Consider the following 23,072-nt stretch of genomic DNA (forward strand, 5'->3'; position numbering starts at 1 on the left):
AAAAGACGGGATGGCCAACAGATTCAGATGGGAAGACCTAAGGTCCTGGAGAGGAACATAGCTCTGAATCCGAGAGGATATAAATGCGATGCACCCCACCTTAAATGCGCAACGTTTAGCTACTGGAAGCCTGTGATGTCCGACCATTAATTGCGTAACATGGTGCCATTTGGGCTGGTGGTAAATCAGTCTGGATGCCTGATTTTGCACTAGTTGCAAACGTTTTAGTTGATATGCCGGGATGCCCACATAGAGCAAATTGGCGTAGTCAATGCGGGAGATGACTAGAGCCAGGACCACTTGGGTCAGGGCCTCTTTGGTAAAGCATCTGCTAATCTTCCTGATCCTTCGTAACTGGAAGAAGCAGGAAGAGACCACTGTCCCAATCTTGGCCTTCACCGACAGATCACTGCTAATAGTGATACTCAGACTTTTAATTGAACATGCTGGGAGTGGGGGGTTTCCCAGTTCGAGTAGCCAGAAGATGGAATGTCAGGGGTTAGCTGGCCCACCGATAAGTATCAGCACCTGTAGTCTGAATTGACGTCCTTTTACCTTATATGTTCATATGGAAGCATCCTGGATGCATAACGATGCACATAATCTATGTCAGACATTCCTAAATTTATGTCAAAAATTCAAATTTCTGATAAGATTAATATATAAGGATTACCATTTAACCACTTGTCAGGAGAGGTCCTACCCCCAGATTATCCACAGAGATTTTGGCAGAGACGGAACTGCTACCACAGTGTGTGTTTGCCCTTCATGGGGAACGCTGTCTTCGCGCCTCCGCTGATAGAGACAGCCTTTGCTGTCAATAAGGTATGCAGTGTGTCTCGTCTCTCTAAGAAACTCTAGTCTGCAAGTTGCTCGACCTTCCATGCTCTCTCAGTACAAAAGCACGCAATTAACCCTGCACCCGAGAAACACAAACAATCTATTTGTAAAGTCAATAGTGCATCATATTTCGAAAACAGAACAGAATATAAGTAACTAAGTAAATTGTTTTTGATGGATCAAACTAAAGGGATGCTTTTGCAGTCTTGAGAGCCCCAGATTGTAAGATTTAGTGTTGAAAGTGACAGGTCACGTTTGGATCAGCACAAGGGTATGTATGTGAAAATCATCTCTCTCATTTGCAGTCTGCAGTAGAGAGGCAGTTTGGTGTTTTTTTCTGGAGGTATAATTCGCTCTAACAAACGGTGGTCGGTCCAAACAGAAGCAAATCCAGGAAGTTTCAGAACCCTTTTTTAATTATATTATAGTGGTGGCATGCAATGACCAAGGACCAAATCATACATATCACACTGGCACAAGTTTTGAAACTGACAGGGTGAATGAGCCCATGTTTAAGTTAGCAATAAATAACTAATGCAATGTTTTATTGCTATATATTTGATGTGAGATGAAAAAAGCCACGCATGGCATGCTCTATATGAGAACCTGAAACAGACCAAATCACACTAGTGAATTTTACTACCCAGCAGTATTTGCTAAGCTTCTAAATGCTTCGTTACATGTCGTGCAATTGCTGTATTTTGTCACTGCTATGCAATATTTACCCCAAGCAGAACCTACTCAAGCTGTTCATTCAATTCGACTTTTTATTTTAAAACTATTTTTATTTAGCATTTTACACTGCACTACAAACAAAACATTATGGCAAGAGTATGTATGCTCCAGGATACTATAGCAATCGATACTGACATTCCCTGTGTATACTAAGCGTGGGCTTAGTTTGCGGAGTTCCTCATAAGTGCAAAAACAACTCCACCGCGCAACGTGTATCCAGGCATACTCATCACACTGAGAGCGACGTCTGCAACAAACATCCAGGTGATGGAAGAATGCCCAAATAATCACAGTCACTGTCAATTGTTTTTCAATCGCTTCGCCTCTCAGAGAGAGAGAGAGAGAGAGAAGAGCCACACACAATTCAGCCTTGGTCCTTGGCTGGTTTGTGTGTGGCTGGTCTCTGCCGCTGACCGCGGCCCCCACAGGGGGCCACTCGGCGGTCGGCGCCTTAGTGGCCCCGGGGCCCCGGTCACCCCTCCCCACTCCCTCCCTTCGGGGGGGGGGGGGGGAAGGGACACAGACTGGGGCCCCCCTCCGTGTCAGGGCCGGAAGTGACGCGCAATGCGCGTCACTTCCGGGCCCAGGTGTGAGGGGGAGGCTATTTAGCCTTCCCCCACCCTCACTGGCGACCTCTTTTGTCGCCCACCTCGCCACATAGCGCATCACTAGGGCCTAATCACGGCACAAGGTTACCGGCGTGATTGTCCAAGTGGTTGCGGGTGCGCCGCTCGCGAGCGGATTGCAACCCGTGGTTTACCTCTGTCTCAAATCGACCGATAGTTCATGGTTAAGCCGATTGGCCTGCAGAACACTGAGCTGGGCACCATAACCAAGAGTTAGGCCTGCAGGAGGAGTAGCTGAAGGAACCATATAGGAATGGGTCCAGATGTACTTTGGGGGGCATTCCCCTGCAACCAAAGACAGATTTCGGGTTGCTTCAATGAAGACCTTCCACCCGGCTTGTGGGTGGTATGGTTGTTATATAGCAAGTGTGCGGTCGTTCAAAGTTTGGTAAAGACCACGTAGAGCCCCAGGGCATCAGGGCATTATTGACCGTGCAGCATTCGCTACGTTCAGAATAGGGCCGGTATTTGCACCAAAGTTTCCGGTTGGTTCCCACAGACTTGTCGGCCTCCAAGGTTATCCTCTAGGGGTAGAACTTGAGACTAAGGGGGCATTGCCTGCTTCGGCGGCACAAATAAGCGATAGCTACGCCGGGATGGAGTTACCATGCAGGTCCTGCCACCACTGGGTCCCCCCCAGGTGATGGGATCAAGTTATGTGGGACCGCGAAGTCTACGGTTCTTGGGAAACTTCCTGCAGTAGGGCATTTAGCAACAGATAAGGTACCAGCGTGTGAGTATCAGATATCTGCTTTCCAGCAGCACCGTGCCCTGGGAGCACACGCGTTGCCCTAACGCTGTGGCCCTCCCAGAAGGGAGCCGGGTAGCAAAACAAGTGAATAGGCTCCTTAGGCGGGCCTCTGGCCTTCAGCTGGGTGTAATCACCATCAATTGGAGATAGGCCCAGGCAAATGTTAAGTAAAACCCTTCTCGTCATAATAGTCAAAGCGGGCAGGCCCAGGATTGTGAATAGGTGTAACCTTCCCGCTGGGGGGCGAATAGTTATTGCACATCTTCACAGGCCCCTTTATTTCAACAGACCCTATCCGATTAGGATAGCGTCTAGGGATTGGGGACATAGATGGGGCCATCTACAACCCCAGGAGCTATAGCTCACTGGTAAGTCTTGGGCCTGTGGTTATAAGGGATCTCACAGGGATTGAGTCCCGCGAGCACTGTCAAACTGTCATGAGGTGGCAGAATGTCAAACTCTTCTGTCTGCAGGGACGGTTCCCTTCCAGCTAGTTGCAGGAAGCCCTAGATAGGAGAGGTGCAGGTAAGACTATAGCGGGTTGGTGGGGGGCCCTGGCTGCGACGGTTAGCCGCCTCCAGGGCTGTGGCGGAGTTACAGGGCGATCTGGAAGCAGGCCGGTACAAAGGGTACCTCTGCGCGGCACCACGTGGTGCCTGAGCCAAAACGAGGAGCCTCCAGAGAGGTCCCGGAAGCCGGTCGGCGCCCCGCTAGTCCTGCGGGCGGTTGTGGGCCTGAACAACCGGGGTCTTGCTATGCGACGCTCCGCCCCGAGAGGGGGGGCGTGAGTAGAATTTCAACGGCACGTGATCGTAAAAAGAATCACTTGGGGGGCAGCACTTGCGGGTCGTTCCCGCGCTGCCCGGCTCATCAGGCGGGCAGGTGAAGTAGATGGTCGCCTGCCCTTGGATCGCCCGTAAGATAACCCACCCATTACATATACTGGAATTATGTAATAAACCTGCAGCATTTGTTACCCACTTACAACTGTTTCTTGTGTTTCATTGGGTAACCTAATTTGGGGGAGGGGGGAAAGCGGGGTGCCCCTGGGGGTACTATGCCGCTGACCGCGGCCCCCGCAGGGGGCCACTCGGCGGTCGGCGCCTTAGTGGCCCCGGGGCCCCGGTCACCCCTCCCCACTCCCTCCCTTCGGGGGGGGGGGGGCAGGGACACAGACTGGTGCCCCCCTCCGTGTCAGGGCCGGAAGTGACGCGCAATGCGCGTCACTTCCGGGCCCAGGTGTGAGGGGGAGGCTATTTAGCCTTCCCCCACCCTCACTGGCGACCTCTTTTGTCGCCCACCTCGCCTTTTCCCTCCCTACCGCTTACCCGGCGTAGGCGTGGTTGGGGGGGGTTTTCTGAGCGTTGTAATGTTTTCCTTTTCGTTGCAGGCGGAGTTACAGGGCGATCTGGAAGCAGGCCGGTACAAAGGGTACCTCTGCGCGGCACCACGTGGTGCCTGAGCCAAAACGAGGAGCCTCCAGAGAGGTCCCGGAAGCCGGTCGGCGCCCCGCTAGTCCTGCGGGCGGTTGTGGGCCTGAGCAACCGGGGGCTTGCTATGCGACGCTCCGCCCCGAGAGGGGGGGCGTGAGTAGAATTTCAATGGCACGTGATCGTAAAAAGAATCACTTGGGGGGCAGCACTTGCGGGTCGTTCCCGCGCTGCCCGGCTCATCAGGCGGGCAGGTGAAGTAGATGGTCGCCTGCCCTTGGATCGCCCGTAAGATAACCCACCCATTACATATACTGGAATTATGTAATAAACCTGCAGCATTTGTTACCCACTTACAACTGTTTCTTGTGTTTCATTGGGTAACCTAATTTGGGGGAGGGGGGAAAGCGGGGTGCCCCTGGGGGTACTATGTCTAGAGCGACACAGCGGGCAAAAAACAAGGGACTGCAATGAGGCCCAGAGTTAATACCAGTGGCTGAGATTAAGTAAAGCATTCCCCCCATGACTTGTGTTTTCCTCAAGTGATGATTCGGCGTGTAAACAAAAGGAATGAAGCAGCAAACGCACAAATCGAACGGCGAACACCGGCTGTTGCATAGCACCCACCGTTCATGACACTGCCGAAGGACGGAGAGGTTCCCGCTCCTCCCTACAAACAGTGAACCCGCTCAGCCCCCAGTACTCACCGTAGGAGGCCGGCTGGTCAGCGTGAACGGAGAGATTGTAATATTTCAGGATGCAGTCTTCCTCCATGTATCGGCTCACCAGACCCTCCTGTGAAAGAAACGTCACAGTTCAGAGGTGAGGACAGTTGTAATTTTTTATTCATGATCAATTACTTAAAATCATTACATGTAAAGTCAGACTTAGCAATGTATCACATTAAAATGCATTAGTAACATCACTTAAAATGCTAACACTCAATAATATGTCCAGCACAATTGGTTGACTGCGACCAACAAGTGCGTTACGGTGGTTTGGGTCCTTTGCAACTTGCTGGTTTGGTGCGGCATGTTAGCTTCAGGAACAACGACTTCCTTTACACCTTTCGGGGAGGTGGATGTTGTGTTTGTCAGGTACCATAACGCTGTCTGTAAGCTTCTACTGTGTTGATTTAGAGTTAATGTGGAGTCTTTGTAGTTTCTTGTGTTTGGAGATACTACTGTAGGCCGGGGTCTACAGCTTAATAGTTAGTGTTGATACTTTTTGTTGTGTTTGACAATTAGATCGATACATTTCCCCAGCCTGGCTAGGGTCTGTGTAGTGCTGAAGGACAAACACCGATGCGAGGCTTCTCTGCAGTGTCTGAGGCCATTAGTCCTGCATAAGGGGGTTAGCAAGCGGCGTGGTTCGCTTGCCGTGTTTGGACAGCAAGCAGCGGAATCACCCTGCCTTGCCCACGCTGGGATAAAATCCACGATGGGCAGTGCTGGAAGCCTCATTTAAGTGATTTTCCTTTGTCCTGGGCTGTCCATGATTACTCGAAGTGCGGCTGGGCTTTCCCCAGGCTGTAGGTGGCATCCAATAGGGGAAAGTTGGTTCTGTGGCAAAACTTTCAATGTCTTGTTCGTATGAAATGTTCTTGACCTGCATGTTCACTGTTTGTTTCTAAGCTGTAACTGGTATTTCCTGGTTATGCAGATTGAACGTGTAGTTTATTTCTTAGTTCGACAAATGCTGTCATAAAGGCCTTGGTGGTATTAGGCTTGGTATTAGGCTTGCACCTTCCAAAGCTTTGCCCAGGTCAGCCCGTAGAGGTTGAAGAGGAGGGGAGCCAGAACGCAGCCTTGTTTGAGACCGTTGTTGGTTGGCACTTTTGCTGCCGGGTCGTTAGGCTAGTTTTTATACAAACCCACGTCCTCCGGTATAGAGCTATTATAGCCTTGAAAAGCTGTTGGGGGATTCACCAGGTGGCTAGTTTCTCCCACAGTTTTCCCCCGTCCACCCGGTCAAAAGCTGCGTTGTAGTCTACAAAACAGCAAATTAAGGGGGTGAAGCTTAGGCCATGTGGCGCGGCGGGGCGAGTATCCCAGTGCTAGAATGTTATCCGCGGTGGAGCTTTCTGGCCTAAATCCAGATTGAAAAAAGGAGAAGATGCTGTTGTCTGATGCCCAGGCTTCCAGTTCTTCGGTTAATATTTGGGCATAAGCTTTTGCTTCAAGATCTAATAGAACAATGAGCTGGTAATTATCCAGTTTCAAGCAGTCCCCTTTTTTGTGAATTGGGAAGAGTACTGACTCTCTCCATGACGGTGGAATCATTTAAGTGGCAAAGGCATAGTTGAAAAGTGGTGTAAGCAAGCCTCTCCAGAAAGATTGTGATGGTTTAAACACGATGGCTGGGACCCGGTTGGGCCCTGGTGCTCCATCATTCCTCATTTTTTTAATTGCTCCAGTTACTATGACCTCTGAGACGCGGGTAATTTGCTGGCCAAGCCGTGGTAGGTGGCGCGGTGTATTTGCTGTGCCCATAATTGTTAGAGTACAACTGCTTGACATACTTAACCCACTCTTGGTCCGCCACTCCGTTCTTCTTTGTCTGGCCATTATGGTGAAGGTTATTGATGTACTCCCAGAGCTGAATATGGCCTTGTCTTGGAGGAGGGCGAAGCTTTTCAGCCATTCTGCTTTAATCATCTTTGTTCTTTGCTGCCAGACTATCTTCCAATGGACTGCTCTGAATGGGGGGATTGCTTGGCCTTGGAGAGTTTTATCTCCTCTTCTTCTTGCATTCAGGGCCTTTAGAAGGCTCAGCTTGCTTGTGTGTAGCTCCTTAGATTTAATATGTAAGGGAAATGGGCGAGCGTGCAAGTCCCGCCTCCTGGGGGCTCCGGATCCTCCTCTTAGTGCCCGTTGAAGTTCTGCAAGAAGAGCCTCCCAGTGCTCTGGGAAGTGGCTATTCCTCATACTACGGGTGTTGTCTCTTTGGTTGTTATACATTCGGTACATTTTTGCCAAGGTTTGTTGACCATTGCATTCTGCTAAGGACCTTGTGGCGTTCTTCCCCGGTTGGATCCCCAAATGTTTGTAGTTGTAGCGCGGCTTTACCGTCTTGTTGAAGAACTGCCCTCAAAAGTCTGTGATCACTCTCTTCCCTGTTGTCGACTTCGAAGTTATTGAGGTTTGGGGTCAGCGGACCGCAAATTAAAATATAGTTGATTGTAAAACAAAGGGAGAGGTGACCATAGTGGGTCGTAGGCCACTTTATTGGCGTGCGCGGAGGCTAAGCTGTAACTGTCAAAAAGGTTCTGCAAAGGGGCAGCCTCTGTTGGGGGCCAGAGGTGTTTTTGGGCCTTGCCCAGCATCCGGATGTTGAAGTACCCAACAATTATTGGGAGATATGAGGCGTATTTGTTTAAAAATTCTTCGATTATAATTGCCAGTGAATTTAGGGCCTATTTTTTCTGGTGGAAAGAAGGATTGATGTAGCAGTTTATTAACAATAATAGGATTGAATGATAATTGCTTTGTAGCCCTTTGATGAGTAGGGCTTGCAGCTCCGGCGTATTGGTAGGTATAACTGTGGTCTTTGCAGGCGTGATTGACAAATATGGTAAGGACAGGAGAGTGCACACACTCTATCTGACTAAAGCCATGTATAATTTCAGTGCACAGCCGTCTTTTGCATTAATTACTGATTTGTTGTACTTTTTCAGGACATTACACAAATAAAAGGAATGCGCAGGTCAATTAAATGACTAAAATAATTAGCTTTGAGTCCTAGAGCCAGCCACGTCTGGAAATTTCTCCCAGGGAGCAAATTCTCATTTGGTCCTTGGACTCCCTACAGTTCAGATAGCCCTTTCCAAACTGTCCAGGCCTTGTTGTCCAAACCAGGCCAGTTCTTGCTTCTCGGAGATGGCAGCTTCTGGAGTCTAGAAGGAAGTTTGATGCAGCATGTCTCGCCCATAAAGCACTGTACATGGAAAATCCCATCTGCCTGACACAAAAACTAAAAAGCTCTGGTGGCATGAGAAAAGGGGGGAGCAAATGCATTCTAAATGCTTAAAAACCCTTCGGGGCAGAACCCCATCGAGAGATCTTGGGAAAAGTTTCAAGCCGCTTTCTGGCACACACTTCTCATGCCCTGCACACAATATCGTCAAAATACACCTCAAGGGCCAAGTAGACATTATCTGCCATAGCGCCTAACTCTGCATGCAGGCGGATTGGCCTGCTCGTGGTGCTATGTGTGTGTGTGAGTGTGTGTGTGTGGGGGGAGGGGGTGGTTCTTCATCAGAAGAAGATCCTGCATGGCCATGAACCCAGGGGAAGGGCAGCTCGAGAGGTTGAGGGAATAGTGCGATGATCCATTTAAATGAAGCTTTCTACAGTAATCTGTATTCAAGGAGAGTGCAGAGAATTCAGGTACACATAGCTCTGCATGGATGTCTTCCATAGAAAAGCTGGTTCATTCTGGTAAATGTAGTCATATTACTCATGTTAAGTCTTAACAACTTAAAGTGTTATTTAGCATTAACATTTGCTAGCAAAATGCAAGGTTATTCCAGTATAATGTTACTAGTTCAAAGTAGGGTACTGAAAAGGGTTTCTTTAAATGTCTACTCCACTATTGCTCGAGCACCTGGCACTCGCCTGCAGCTGTGGCACTGACCCAATCGCCATCAAGATTATGAGCAAGATGAAGGGTCACTATGGCTACCAAGGTAAGCCATATCACATCTGGCTCATATATATAGTCTAAAAGGTTTTTAAAAATCTCAATTTGGGGCCTCAAAAACCACAACTAAGTTTCTGCAAACATTCATTCAAACATGTTGTGTGGTTTATTGAGGTCCCAAAGATAGATTTTCTTGTGACTTTTTAGTTGCCAGTTCGGGCTGGATTTTTCCCTTGAGGAACAGGGTCAAGACTGATTTGCATATGACTGGCTAAGAATTGGGGTGGCGAAGTGAGTTAAAGAACAATGATGGATTCAACCCAGATCTGTGACTGAGGGTGAGTATCTGAAAAGTTTCAGCGGTTTGTCCATCATCTCCTTGTGTTTGCTTTCCCCCTACAAGATTCATGCCACCATACTGCACAGAGACAGCAACAACTGAGGTGGTCGACAAAACTCTACAGATCACATAAAACAGTGAACAATGCCATCTCATCTTCCTAAATCCCTATGCGACAGTTGACACTGTCATGCACTGAATCCTGCTTGGAACCCTCTTCAATGACAGCATCGTACAATAATTTCATTCCTGCCTTACCAAGAGGTCCAGATGAAGTTCAGAGCACATCCCACTTACATGGGGCTCCATCCTGTCTAAGGTCAACAGCAAAACTCACTGAAGTTGCTTGGAAAACAACAGGCTGGCATGGAAATCAAGATTTCAAATTCAAGATGCACAGTTAACACCCGGCTCTATCTCCCAACAATAATCAACTTCCTAAGTAAATGCCTCTCAACAATCCAATCCTGAGCATACCCGGCATATCTGCAACTCAGTTGCCTCAAAAAATGAATTTTACTTTTGCAAATTATGCCATAAAAGTACAAGTTCAGTACTGACTTTCATTGATGAACATTGAAGAATTCAGCTCACACCTCCAAGAAACCACCTGCGACTCTACATCCCATATCAGCAGCCGCCTCAGATTCAAGACCCAATAAAAACATCCAACAAAATGGTACTAGATCCGCTTACATTGCAGAATCAAGAAACACCACTCCGACCTGACTTCAGAAGATCTGCACATGCACAGGTCCAGTCACATCTGGACAGGCACCATGACATACTGCCAGGCAGTCCGACACTGATAAACATCTTCCATGCACCCGTACCACTCCCGAAGAATCTTTGGACCAGATCACCCCCAGACTTAATAAACTTCACTTGTTTCCCTTCCAGCATGCATCATGATCAATGTCTTCTCCATCACATTTAAGACTGTGACTTCCAGCACAACATAACACTTCGAAAGTAGCATCAATGTCTCCTTCACAATGCACGCACCAGGTTTACAGACAAGAAGTGCAAGTAGCAGAAGACTATGACTACACTTCTGTTATGCTGTCAGGATCTAGAGCTCCAGGTACTTACAGATGCCTTCTACAGCTCTGAAAGGAGTTGAAGTTTCATTATTCAAGTAATATCTTCTCTGTAGTAACTGAGTTTTACTTCTCGGTCTTATAAAGATGAACCCTAAACCCCATTTGAGTCACTCCACTATCCTCTTGTCTCCCTTGCCAGACCTCTGTACAGTACCTCTTTGCTTTATTGCCAGGTTTGCCATTCTATAAGTATTCATATATACATACATGCATTTTTACTATTGGTGGTAACAAAGACTGTATGACCAGGATTTCTTTCCTGACACTCTATCGTCAATTACCAACTTTCTATAATATCATCATCAACACTTTTGGTCAACAAAGTAAAGAGTAATGTACAAATAATATCAGGTTTCAGGGGGAAAAGAATTCAGGTAGATCCTCTCTCTAGGTCAAAATATCCTTGGACTACACTTTCAATTAATGGTGTCTGTGAAATTCTGTAAATCAATAGTTTTCCATTTTAATCACAGCACGATGGCATATCAAGATTTATATGTGAAATAAAAAACATTTATACTCACAGGATCCATCTCACAAAGGTAGGCCATGTTGAACTGAGCAACACTGAATCCAGTCTCTGCTGCTTGGATGTAGTACAGAAGAGCCTTGGGCCTACAGAGAAAAGCCGGGTGAGGCATTTTTGCTTATGTACAAATTCACACTGAAGACAAGCAACACACTGTATCTACTATGTGATTTCCCAAGGATCACAGACTTTAGGTTTAATCTGTGCATTCTCACTCTAAATTCCAAAGCATCATGTATGGTAGAAATGCATGTATGAATATCAGTGTCATAACATAGGTCCAAGTAGCTCATGTCATGCCTAGAGGCTCCTTCCTTTGAGAGACCACTGCTTCATGTAAAACCTCATGTAGCCATGAGGCAGCCAGCCTCAGTGAAGCTGCAGGGGTCAGTTCCCAAATTCTGCAGATGGACCATCAATTTGCCTAGTTATAATCCAGTATGCCAGTTTGCACTGACTTTCTAACACTTCCTGTTAATGTGTATTCAGGTGTCTTGACACCCAGCCTTGTGAGTTCCCAATGGTTCATGGCCACTCACTCTGTTGCTTCACTTGGACAGAAATCTTCTGGTTTCATTATTTTCACCATATAATAACTTGACTCTACGGCAGCATTAACACTGAGAGTATTGCAATTCAGTCTTTTAGGCACTATGGACAGCTTTTCAGGGGTGTAGACTCAGGGGGGTGTTTGAGGTCTGCTATCTCTGTATCGCTTTTTCACTTGTCCTGAGCCAAGAATGAAAGACAAAACAGTGACCTTTGATGTAAATAAAAGAGAAAGAGAGAGAGAGAGGAGAGAGAGAGAGAGAGATACTGGTGGCTGAAGTTTAAAATATGAACTATGAAAACAGCCTGGAATCAATATTGGCAATTCTCTGTCTCAAAATTATATGATCCTAGGCAAATATTTTATTTCACAGAGCCTCCTTTTTCTTTATTATCATGTATGAGCGCACTTTCTAAATATTTGAGTTCAGGATGTGCACTGTACAAGCTCCTCTATTCTGTATTTAATAGACTATAGTGTTAATCCATTTATAATAAGATCCTAAGCACTTTTAGGGTTCAGATGACTTCTGACTCGCCACTTAGTTCATTAATGGCATTGCCATCGGGGAACGAGCCATGAATGTTTTTAAAAATGATCACTTTTAAATATTTGTCTATGCAGGGATATAATATGATGTACTAAGGTCAAACACTTCCGCATGATAAAGAAATACTTTCCTGACTTTTGAAGAGATTGTGTCATCTTTTTATATTGTGGTTGTTGCATGCTATACATGTCAAACATGTTCATGACTCAACTTGTGCACAGACTCCTGGAGCCAAGCCAGACCCATGGCTTGGCCCACCCCATTAATTTTCCTGTTTGCTCTTTTCTATTTTCAACTCTAGTTTAGTACATGGGGTGATAAAATGATTTCCAAAAGGTGTAGACTCCAATCATGAAGTCCTCTCTACATGCGCCAATTTGACAACTCTATTATCAAGACTTCTTGTAGAAGACATGAAGAGTGTGTGCAGTGAGTATACATTTAAAATAAGTGCTAAAGGGCAGGGACCCCAGTCCATTGTTTTGTATGGAGATCTTCTAGGTCTTGGTAAGGCGGGCAAAGGCGTATCTTCCGGAGGGCAGGTGTGACACTCCTCAAAGTTATTCTCGGTTTGTTAGCTGGGTCAGGACCCTGAGTCAGGTCTACTGTGTCTGTGTTTTTCTTGTTGTTCTCATTTCACTAAGAGGTTTTAACTTGTTCTTTTTTTTATCAGGATTTTAAATAACTATATTTACTGATCGGTTTACTACAAAAAAGTAGTAAATCTCCACCTACACAAATACTGCCTGAATGGGTGAAAATGTGATACATTTTGGAATTCACAAACATTGTCATTAGTAGGCTTGGAAAGATGTGCCAGTCTCAAGTTTCCTGGCAGACTTCTGGAAATCAAACACCCAAAAGGTGGTGAGATGAATGCATGCAAATAGTCTAACCAGTGGCAATCGCTCGGGGTAGCACTCCAACCCATTGTTTTTTAACCACTATGACAGACAGAGGCCTGCTTAATGCAAATCAGTACTGACCCTGTTCATCCCAAACCTTGGACATCGCACCCCACAAACCTGTTGCCCACTCCTTTTTAGTTGGGAAATTTGGGATACACACCCACCCAAATCTCACTGATTAAGCTACGCCCCTGCAACTTTTGTGTCTGTTGTGAGAGCTCTTGTCATCAATACATCAAACAGAAGTATAATAAAGCATAAACAGAGAGTATGCTGTGGTTCAGCCCTGTTTAACTGTTGGCTTCCATGTGTTTTTCATGGTTGGCTATTGCATGGACTGGCTGATCATGAAGGGCATGGCACTTTGAGGATGTTAGATCAGGCAATCTGTTTGTTAAACTGCGTATGCAACATGACCTGTACGTTGAAACAGAGCTCCAGTGTATTTACTTTGATGGCACAATTGCATTTTAATTTCAGATTTATGACTTTAGTGCTTGCTGTTTGTAGACTGAAGGCTATCATAAAATAGGGACAATGTGATAGCCACAAATCAGTCATTTTTTAAATTTTGCTCTCATGATAATATGTTGTTGGATTTAATGTTTTTTTTCCACAAAGTAAAGCTGTGTCTGTATATAACCTTACTGAAAGATTCATCAACAATACTGTCCCTTTGTCGAAAGTATAGCAATGCATGTTTGTGCTTCTCATCAACAATGCTCTGATTTGTAAGTAAGACATCTAGCATATTTATTTATCAGACACAATCACATAAAATACATACAATATCTAAATACCATTCTTTAACTAACCATAATTAGCCTTCCAATCCTTCATAATTTACTTACCATAACTGTGTTTGGACAAAATATTTGATTTAAAAAAGCGGGAGAAAGAAATATCGGGAATAAATATCGTAACACACAAATATCGGCATGCACAAATATTGTTGACAAGAATATTTTTATTTGAGTAATAGCTTTTTTTTCCATTATTTTATTACGTTTTAATTGATACATTAATTTGATGTGTTATTATTGTTTATATAATGTTATTGTTTTTAAAATATAGCTTGTAATTTTAAGCCATAAGAAATGTAATACTCATTTATTTTACTTATATTTTAGTTGCAGGCTGCTAGGTTTGTTGGGTGTAGGGTGGGAAGTTAGTTAAGTAATATTTAACAATTTATTGTTAATTGTCAATTAATTCCTTTAATTTATTTTAAATATGTAAGTTATGAAATAGTTATGTATCCAGTTCTATTTTAGGTGTGGGCTGCTAGGTTTGTTGGGGTACAGGGTGGGAAGTTAAAAAAAATTGTTGAATAGCAAATATTAATTAATTGATAATTAATGTTTTTATTGACTAGCAATTATGTAAAATAATTTATTGTTTTCAGTATTTTCATAGATATCTCTCTGTATACATATCTATATACATATCTATATCTTTATCTCTCTCTATATTATCTACTGGCGGTCGCCAGTAGATAGTTATAGTTAGGATCGTGTTTCCATAGGAAATCTCAAAATTCTATTTTGAATAACTTTGGCGCCGGTTGACGAATCCTTGCGAAATTTTCAAAACTAATGGGGCGCTCCGCTCAGCTCCTACCATGAAAGACTCGGGGTGATTCGTCAAGCGGGGGCCGAGAAAAAAGGGGGGTCCCAAAACACGTTTTCCCCATGCATTTTTCCATAGGGACCTTTAGTCGAAGGTACAGCCCGAACGGCTGAACAGAATTACTTGAAATTTGGCAGAGAGGTAGTCCTCAGGTCAAGGAAGTGCCTTTTGCATATATGGTGTAAATCCGTTCAGTAGTTCCTGAGAAAATCAAAAGTAAAATCATATACATATCTGGACGGAGCCTAACCACACATGTCATCGTGAGATCTGATTGGCTGTCAGCACTTCATCCAAGAAGTGTTGGCAGCCATCTTGGGACCAATATACATGATAGCACCTCATTAAAAAGCCTTGCAGTTAATAGAAGGTTTTAAGACTTTAGTTACATTATAAATCATTTGTTGATGGTACCATACTCATTTTAGGAATTGTGGTGTGTTCTAAGGTGATTTTACTATGTGAAAAAGCCTTCTGCTGTGATATCATGAATCATGTTTGAGAGAAAACTATTTTGTCATGCTTTTCCCACAGAGGTTTGGAAGGTGATCTATAAGCTTAACTGAGAGCATATTTTCTGTAAATTCACATTATCTTTCTCAGTCATGGGAGAATGAAGTCTGACATTCTCAGTAAAACATGTACATCCAACAAGGGCAGAGACTGTCAGTTGATTCCTTTGTGTTCTACTGCAGCTTCCCAGAGTGTTCTAAAGAACAACTAGACCGCTAACAGTCCTACTTATGACAAAAGTATGGCACACCTGAAGCCATCTTGGTTGGAATAAAGTGGTAACTCTTAAAACATTTAATTTCAAAAGTAACAAAATGAGGGGGTTCATTTTGCCATAGAAAGTATGATTAGTGCTGCAGAAAGAAAAATTAGGGCACATTTTGAGTGACTTCTCAAATTCTCTTCTATTTCATTACAAAATTCTGACATGCAGACTGAAACATGCACTTTGAATACCAGCAGCAGACTTCCCTGGTGAGCAGTAGCTTTACTACAGTGATCTAATGAGCAACTAGAGTGCTAACATTCAGAATGTATGGCAAATGTGTGACACATCTGAATGTCTTCTTGATGGAACCAAACTAAAAAACTGAAAGTATTTCCTACTGAGGAGACTGCAGTAAATGAGGAAATTAGTAAACTTCATAACAAATAAATCTCCCAAGATGGCCACCCGAGACAAAAGAGCCCAAATGTAGCCCAAATATCACCCAGGTGTAGCCCAAGTATAGCCCAATGACAGAATGTCCCAGAGTGTTCTAACGAACAACTAGAGCGCTAACAGTCTTACTTATGACAAAAGTATGGCACACCTGAAGCCATCTTGATTGGAATAAAGTGGTAACACTTAAAACATTTAATTTACAATGGAACAAATTGAGGGGGTTCATTTTCCCATAGAAATTATGAATAGTTCTGCAGAAAGATAAATTAGGGCACATTTTGACTTCTCAAATTCTCTTCTATTTCATAAAAATATTCTGACATGCAGACTGAAACATACACTTTTAATACCAGCAGCAGACTTCCGTGGTGAGCAGTAGCTTTACTACAGTTATCTAATGAGCAACTGGAGTGCTAACATTCAGAATTTATGGCAAATGTGTGACATATCTGAATACCTTCTTGATGGAATCAAAGTAAAAAACTGAAAGCATTTCGTACTGAGGAGACTGCAGTAAATGAGGAAATTAGGAAACTTCATAACAAATACATCTCCCAAGATGGCCACCAGAGACAAAAGAGCCCAAATGCAGCACAAATATCACCCAGATGTAGCCCACATGTCGCCCAATGACAAAAGTGTGGAAAACACTTATTTTTTGTGTATTTGCAGTTTTATATAGTGCAGACTTGTCAGGTATTGGAGTGCTTTACATGAGCATTGGTTACATCACACAAGATCAAATTCATTTTGGTTGTAGACATGGGGAGATTAAGTGATTTGACCAGAATCACAGAATGTTGAGCTGAAGCAGAAACTCCAACCTGGTTCCACAGTTGCAAAGTCTGCAGCTCTGGAAGTAACACCACATCCTCTCCCCTAAGTGCAACATTTAATCAAGTGGTCAACTGGATAAAAAAACAGAAAGATTACAAATAATTTAAAAGTTCTTTGTCGCTATTTGAAAACTCAGAAAATATGTCCTCATTTTAGTTTTTTAGAGCACTAACCATCATTTTGATGCAAATAAGACCCTCTCATATATCTAATTTCTAAAGGAAATACTCTAGGTATTACAGTTCTGATTACATCAAGATGACGTCAGGCGTTCCACACTTTTGTAATAAATATAGAATGTTAGCAATCTAGTTGTTCATTGGGATACTGTTGAGAGGGAGAGGCCAGGGGCATGGACTCTGAAAATTGAAGGCAGGTAGGAGAGTGCAGAGGCAACAATTTGACCACACTGGGCAGGCAGGAAGGGCAGTGGCAGTACAACAGACTATGGAGGGCAGTGGAAAGGGGGCAGGGGCAACAAACCAACAATACAGGACTGGCAAGAGAGGCTGTGGCAATATAATAGACCATTGTGGGCAGAAGGAAGAGGCAGTGGTAGTACAACCATACATGCCAACAGACCCATTTCAGCCAGGAAACGTCCAATGTTTTTAAGCTCAAATGGGCTTTACTTGACCTGTCTCCTGTCTACAATCTTCTCTTTTTTAATGTAACTCAAAGGGGAAAACCAATACCCCAGTTTTTTTTCAAAATCTCCCTCTTACCAAGTTCAAAATGTTTGCAAGTATGGTACATTGGATCATGGTAGGCAGGAGGAATTGGGGTAGGGACATGGACTCGGATAACCGAGGACAGGAGGGACATGGAGAGGTGCACCAAACTGACCCTACAGGGCAGGCATCAGGGAGTGCAGCACAACAATCCATGGAAAGCAATAGGGAGGGGACAGGACCATGCACATGGACAACAGAGAACAGAGGGGAAAGAGGCAATGGTAGCTAGCTGACCATAATGGACAGACAGGAGAGAAAGCTGCAGCATAACAGACCATAAAGGGCAGGAGGGACGGATCAGGGGCATTACAATGGAACAGGCAAGCCAGGAGGGAGGGAAAAGGGGTCTGCACATAGAAACAGAGGGCTGGGGGCAAGGGGGCAGGGCAGGAGCAGCAAGATGACCATGGAGGTCAGGCAGGATGTGCACTAGAAACAAGACACACCATGGAGAGCAACAATGAGACTATGATGTCATACACACAGACCATGGAGGGAAGGTGGGAGGGGGTCAGGGGCAGCTAGCTGACCACACAGGGAAGGTGGGAGGGGCCATGGCAGCACAGAAGACCATGCATGGCAAGCAGGAGGGTTAGTGACAGCACAATGGCTATGATGGGCAAGAAGGAGGGTGCAGGGGCATGCACAAAGGACCATGGAGGATAGAAGGGAGGGTCAGGACCTGGGCACAGACAAGAGAGTTCAGGGGAAGGGGCCTCACAACAGACCGCACGGGGCAGGCAGGAGGAGCAGTTGCAGCACAACAGACCAGGGAGGGCAGAAGGGTGTGGCAGTAAAATGGACCATGGAGGACACGAGGAAGGGGATAGGGGCATGGCATGTGGACAGGCAGGGTGGAGGTTGCAGGGACGGGTTACAGTCATCTGACAAAGCTAGGCAGGTGGGAGGGAAGTGGCAGCTCAACAAAACACTCAGAGTAGATAGGAGTGACAGGTCCATGGAACATGGTGGGCAAAAAGGATGGAGCAGGGGCATGCACAAAGACATCGGAGGGCAGGGGGAAGGAGAATAGGGGCAGCAAGCTAAGCACAGAGGCTAAGCAGGAGGTCAATGATGGGCCATAGAATTGGGCAATGGAGGGCAGGAGGAGTGGACTGGTACATCATGCTAAATGGAGGGCAGTGGCAGCACATCAGACCATGCATGGCAGGAGGAAGGAGGCTAGTCCATGGATTCAGACAACAGAGGATAGGGAGGAGGTGGATGGCTCAGCAAGCTAACTGTTCAGAGAAGGTGGGTATTAATAACTTTATTGTTTTTAAAATGTGTGTCTGTGCGAACTACTTAAAATATGAACAAGTATGCAGCATAATCTCACTTTTATTCAGGAAGAAGAGGACGTTTGTGACTGTGACTCCGGGCTCACTTGGCAGAAACACCCCCTGACCCTCCACCCCCCATCGCAAAATGTAATGTCCGTGAAAAGGGTAGGTGGACGCAGTGTTATATAGAACATAGTCCTGAGAGCACGATTGAAAATGAAAACTAGATATAGTATATGGTATAAACTATGCACCAAAAAGAGTGATATAAGATGAACCGGGGCGTGAAATATAATATGCAATACATTGTGCGCAATGACAGATTCATTGGAGAGCGCGAGATAGCACAGGCACTAGCTCGTGCTATGCGATATGCGCCTTGGACTGTAATATGTTTTTTTGACATGCATTTACCTCTGACACCATTGATCACAAAATGTCTTTTCCCAGCTAGCCTTTTTAATGACTGTGGTTTGTAAATCAATTGTTACACTTTCTTGTTATTTTAGAACTGAACGAACACTACTTCATTTCACAATGCACATGTCCTATACATAAAACAGTGACGAATATTTACATTTGTACAGTGACTTCATAACATATCGTACAACATAGAAAAATACTTGAAACAGACAAATAATAGATTTTTACATAACAATAATAAATTGTCCGATTTAATGTATCTTTGGGAACTCAGGCGGATTAGCTCCTCTAGTTCTGGCTGTTAGTATGTTCCTGAGCAGAGTCGGAAACTTATGGCGTAATAATTTGAGAGAGCAATAGACTAATTTGCTGTTTGCCCTCTCTAGGGGGTTCTGATGTCTAGATTGGTCTATCCCCAAATTTTCTGGATCTCTGCTTGTTAGCCAACGCGTTTCGACCTATATCATATTGGTCCTGTATTGTATTTGTAAGGTCGTCTTCAGGGCTGTTATGTGGTTAGAGTCGGACATCTATTCCTGTTGGGACAAAGATATGTCTGTTTAAGTTTATGTACTAGAGTGGGAAGTTGTAGGAACAAGAATATTTTAGAGACTTACGTGCACTCAGGTAAGGGTTGCTTTTCGTCTTTGTCTGTAATACATGGATAAATTATGTGAACGTTAGCGCTCTTTAATTGGAAGTTGTCTATTTGTGGTCTTATGCTTGGGTGGTACATGGCCTACCTTGCAGTTCTTTGTGAAGGGGACCGACTTGCGCAGTTGAACTTATCTTGCTTGATGTGGCAGGTTTCTCTCTGAGAAACAGAAAGTAGGGGGGAGAATAGTTTAATTTGTGGCCAAGTGTCATTGGTGAGGTTAGTTTATTGAGAATGAGACTAGTCTTATCTGTCTAGTATCGAGCTCTTGGCTTGTTAATTACTGCATTGTGGGGGCGTGGCCGTACTGTCTTTAAGGGGATTTGTGACGTGCCTGCCAGTGCGTTGTGCCTCGTTATGGTTACTAGTGCTAGTTTCTCGTGATCTTGAATGCCACAAATATGATCTTAGGGCTTTAAGTACCGGTTAGCTCACCCAGGGCTGTTACGGACTACGGGCGTGATGTAGTTGCATCTCCCGTGTCGTAGCGAGTTGTCTGGATAGTATCGGTGTTTAGTAATAGCGTGTGCCCCTTCGAATCACCGCATGCTTGTTAGTAGATTTCTCTTGTTTGCGCATTCCGTACCTTTTTCTTGGTTTTTGTTGGGTGACGGGCCGGCTCACTTAAAAGTTTGTGGTTTTTTTCTTTCCGCTTCTTCAGCGTTCCCTTTCCTCGCGTTTCCGGCATTTGCAAGGTGCTTGGAACACTCAAGCGCATTGATTGGTTCTTGTGGGGTTTCCGGCGTGATTACGTGGGACGTTGTTATGGTAACGGAGTTGTTGTTGCTCCGGAATTCTGGGGTTTGAAGAAAACTTTAGCACGGCGTGTCGAAATGTGTTATTGCCACTTTTTTATTTTGACCTGTAGTTATGAGAGAGGCAGGGACATATTTGATATATGGTTTCTTCCAGGTGGGTTTGTTCTGTTTTTCGGTGACCAGCCTTTTGGATTTTTTGATGTAGTTTGAATCAAGAAAACTTTAACATGAATTGTCCAGTTTGTTGTTATCGCTTTTTTTAGTTATGTCCTTGTTTTTGTCATATATTTATATTATAGACAAAATCTTGTTTAACGGATGCTTTCTGCTGGATCGGTTGGTTCCGCTTCTTTGGGGGGCTTACTAGTTTGATTTATTAATTTCTTGAAGTAAAGGAAGAATTCTTGGTGTTTTGTGTGTGTCTCACAGTTGGCCAGTGATAGTAATTCAGTGGAAGTGTCTTCTTTTGCTTGTATTCCAACTTTTAGCTTCTGGAGGAGGTGACAGATGGGACCCCTGTTATATGATGTGTGATATTTCCGTCATCTCGTTTAGCCCATTTTCTATGGTGCCTAGGAACATGATGGTTTTGGCTTCAGTTTTTGATAGTATTGCGTCGACGTTTTTGCCTTGAATGTGGCGCAGAACTGTCCACTTGAGGTCGTTTGGACCATGGTTTTTCTCAATGCAGTGTGATACCAACGGGGCATTGGGAGTTTTACATTTGATCCTTGAGCGATGTTGGGAAATACGTTTTTTTACAGATTGGGTGGTTTTCCCGATGTAAGCCAATGGGCAGGGACACAGTACACAGTAGATAACGTTGTGTGTGTTACAGTTGGTGAAATTTTCATGGATTATGTATTTCTGCCCATACACAAACTTTGTGCCTTCCAATGTGCTGTCGCAGGATACACATATGCCGCATTTTCTGTGTCCTTTAATTGGAGGTAATGAAAGCATGGACCTCAAGGATGTTGCTGGTTGTTTGCAGGTCGTATTGGCACGCACCAATTTTTCTCGTATGCTTGTGTTTTTTTTTTTTTTAGAGTGAAAATTGGTATCTGTGTGAAAGATGGAATGCCTTTTATTGTGTCCCAATTTTTTCGGATGATTTTTTGCATCTCAGTTGTTCGGCTTGAAAATGTCGTGACGCATACAAGTTTTGTACTTTTTTTCTCTGATCTTGGAGTGAGGAGAGAGTCTCTGTGGGTGTACCAGGCCCTTTTTAATGTCCTTTTGAGTAGTTTTTTGGGATAATTCCTCTTTAGCAGTTTCTCCATTAGTGTGAACGCATTACTGAAATAGTCGTCTTTTTTCGAGCAATTCCGCCTTATTCTCAGGAACTGGCTGAAGGGAAGGTTTTCCCGTAAATTCCGTTGGTGGAAGCTTGAAAAATGGAGGAATGTATTTCTGTCTGTTTTTTTGGTGTAGAGTGTAGTGTATAGGTGGCCCTCTTCGTGTTTGATTAGGAGATCCAAAAAATTCATTTCTGTTTTGTTGTGGTTAACTGTAAATTGAATGTTTGGGTTCCTATTGTTCAACCATGTCACAAAGGTTTCTAATGTTTGTGCATCGCCTCTCCATAGGAGAAAAACATCATCGATGTAACGACGCCACATTTTTATGTGGCCGTCGTATGGGTTATTGTTGTACACCCATTTTTCTTCGTAGAGACCCATAAACATTATGGCCATTTCTGGGGCGAAGGGACATCCCATCGCGGTTCCCATGATTTGCAGAAATTGTGTTTCGTTGAAGGTGAAGAAATTGTATTTCAAGCAGATTTCTGCTAGTTGAATGAGGTAATTCGTTGGTACATTATGTGGTCGAGTGCGTTTATCAAGGAACACTTGTAAGGCTTCTAGGCCTCCCTCTTGTGGGATATTGGAATATAGACTGACAATGTCAAGGGTCACAAGAATTTCATTTTCTACATCAAAGGGGAAATTTTCAAGCATGGTGATAGCCTGCATGGTGTCTTTGACATAGCTTGGGGTATCTCCGACCAGTGGTTTTAAAAAAGTGTCCACATATTTTGCTGGTCTTTCCAGTATCGAATTTACTCCCAAAATTATGGGTCTGCCTGGCGGATTTCTGGAGTCCTTATGCACTATGGGAAGGACATACATAATGGGTGTCCTTGGGTTGTCGTTGATCGAAAATTGTGACTCTTTTCTTGTTAGCCATCCTTCTTCTTTGCCTGTGTTGATAATTGGCAGAAGTTTTTCTTTAATTTTCATGTTCCAGTCTTCATTTGTTTTTCTGTAGTATTTGATGTCCGCAAGTTGTCGCTGTACTTCCAACTCGTACTTTTCTCTCGGCCAGATAACGATTCCTCCTCCCTTATCTGCCGGTTTGATTATGAGGTTCTTGTTGTGTGATAAGTGATCTAAGGCTTCCGTTTCTTTTTTTGTAAGGTTCCATTTAGTAAAAATTTTCTTTTTGCAAGGTTGTCTAAGTCTCTTAGTACATTTTTCTCGAATGTTAAGAGTTCTATAGGCATATTGAATGCGTTAGGGAAGAAGGTCGATGGATTTTTCAGACCAGAGAAGTTTCGGAATGTCGTTTCT

General features: G+C 44.3%; 1 protein-coding gene across 1 annotated transcript in view; it reads right to left on the reverse strand.

Moving 5' to 3' along the window:
• The window catches only part of LOC146806121 (protein sel-1 homolog 3-like), a 412,689-nt gene that overhangs the window by 57,508 nt on the left and 332,109 nt on the right, over positions 1-23,072 (reverse strand). The window contains exons 19-20 of the mRNA XM_085620586.1: positions 10,991-11,081; positions 5,090-5,177 (exon numbers count right to left, since the gene is read on the reverse strand). Of these exons, the coding sequence (XP_085476712.1) occupies positions 5,090-5,177; positions 10,991-11,081 (179 nt within the window). The remainder of the gene's footprint in view (positions 1-5,089; positions 5,178-10,990; positions 11,082-23,072) is intronic.

This window comes from Triturus cristatus, chromosome 8 (assembly GCF_964204655.1).
Source record: "Triturus cristatus chromosome 8, aTriCri1.1, whole genome shotgun sequence".
NCBI classification, from domain to species: domain Eukaryota; kingdom Metazoa; phylum Chordata; class Amphibia; order Caudata; family Salamandridae; genus Triturus; species Triturus cristatus.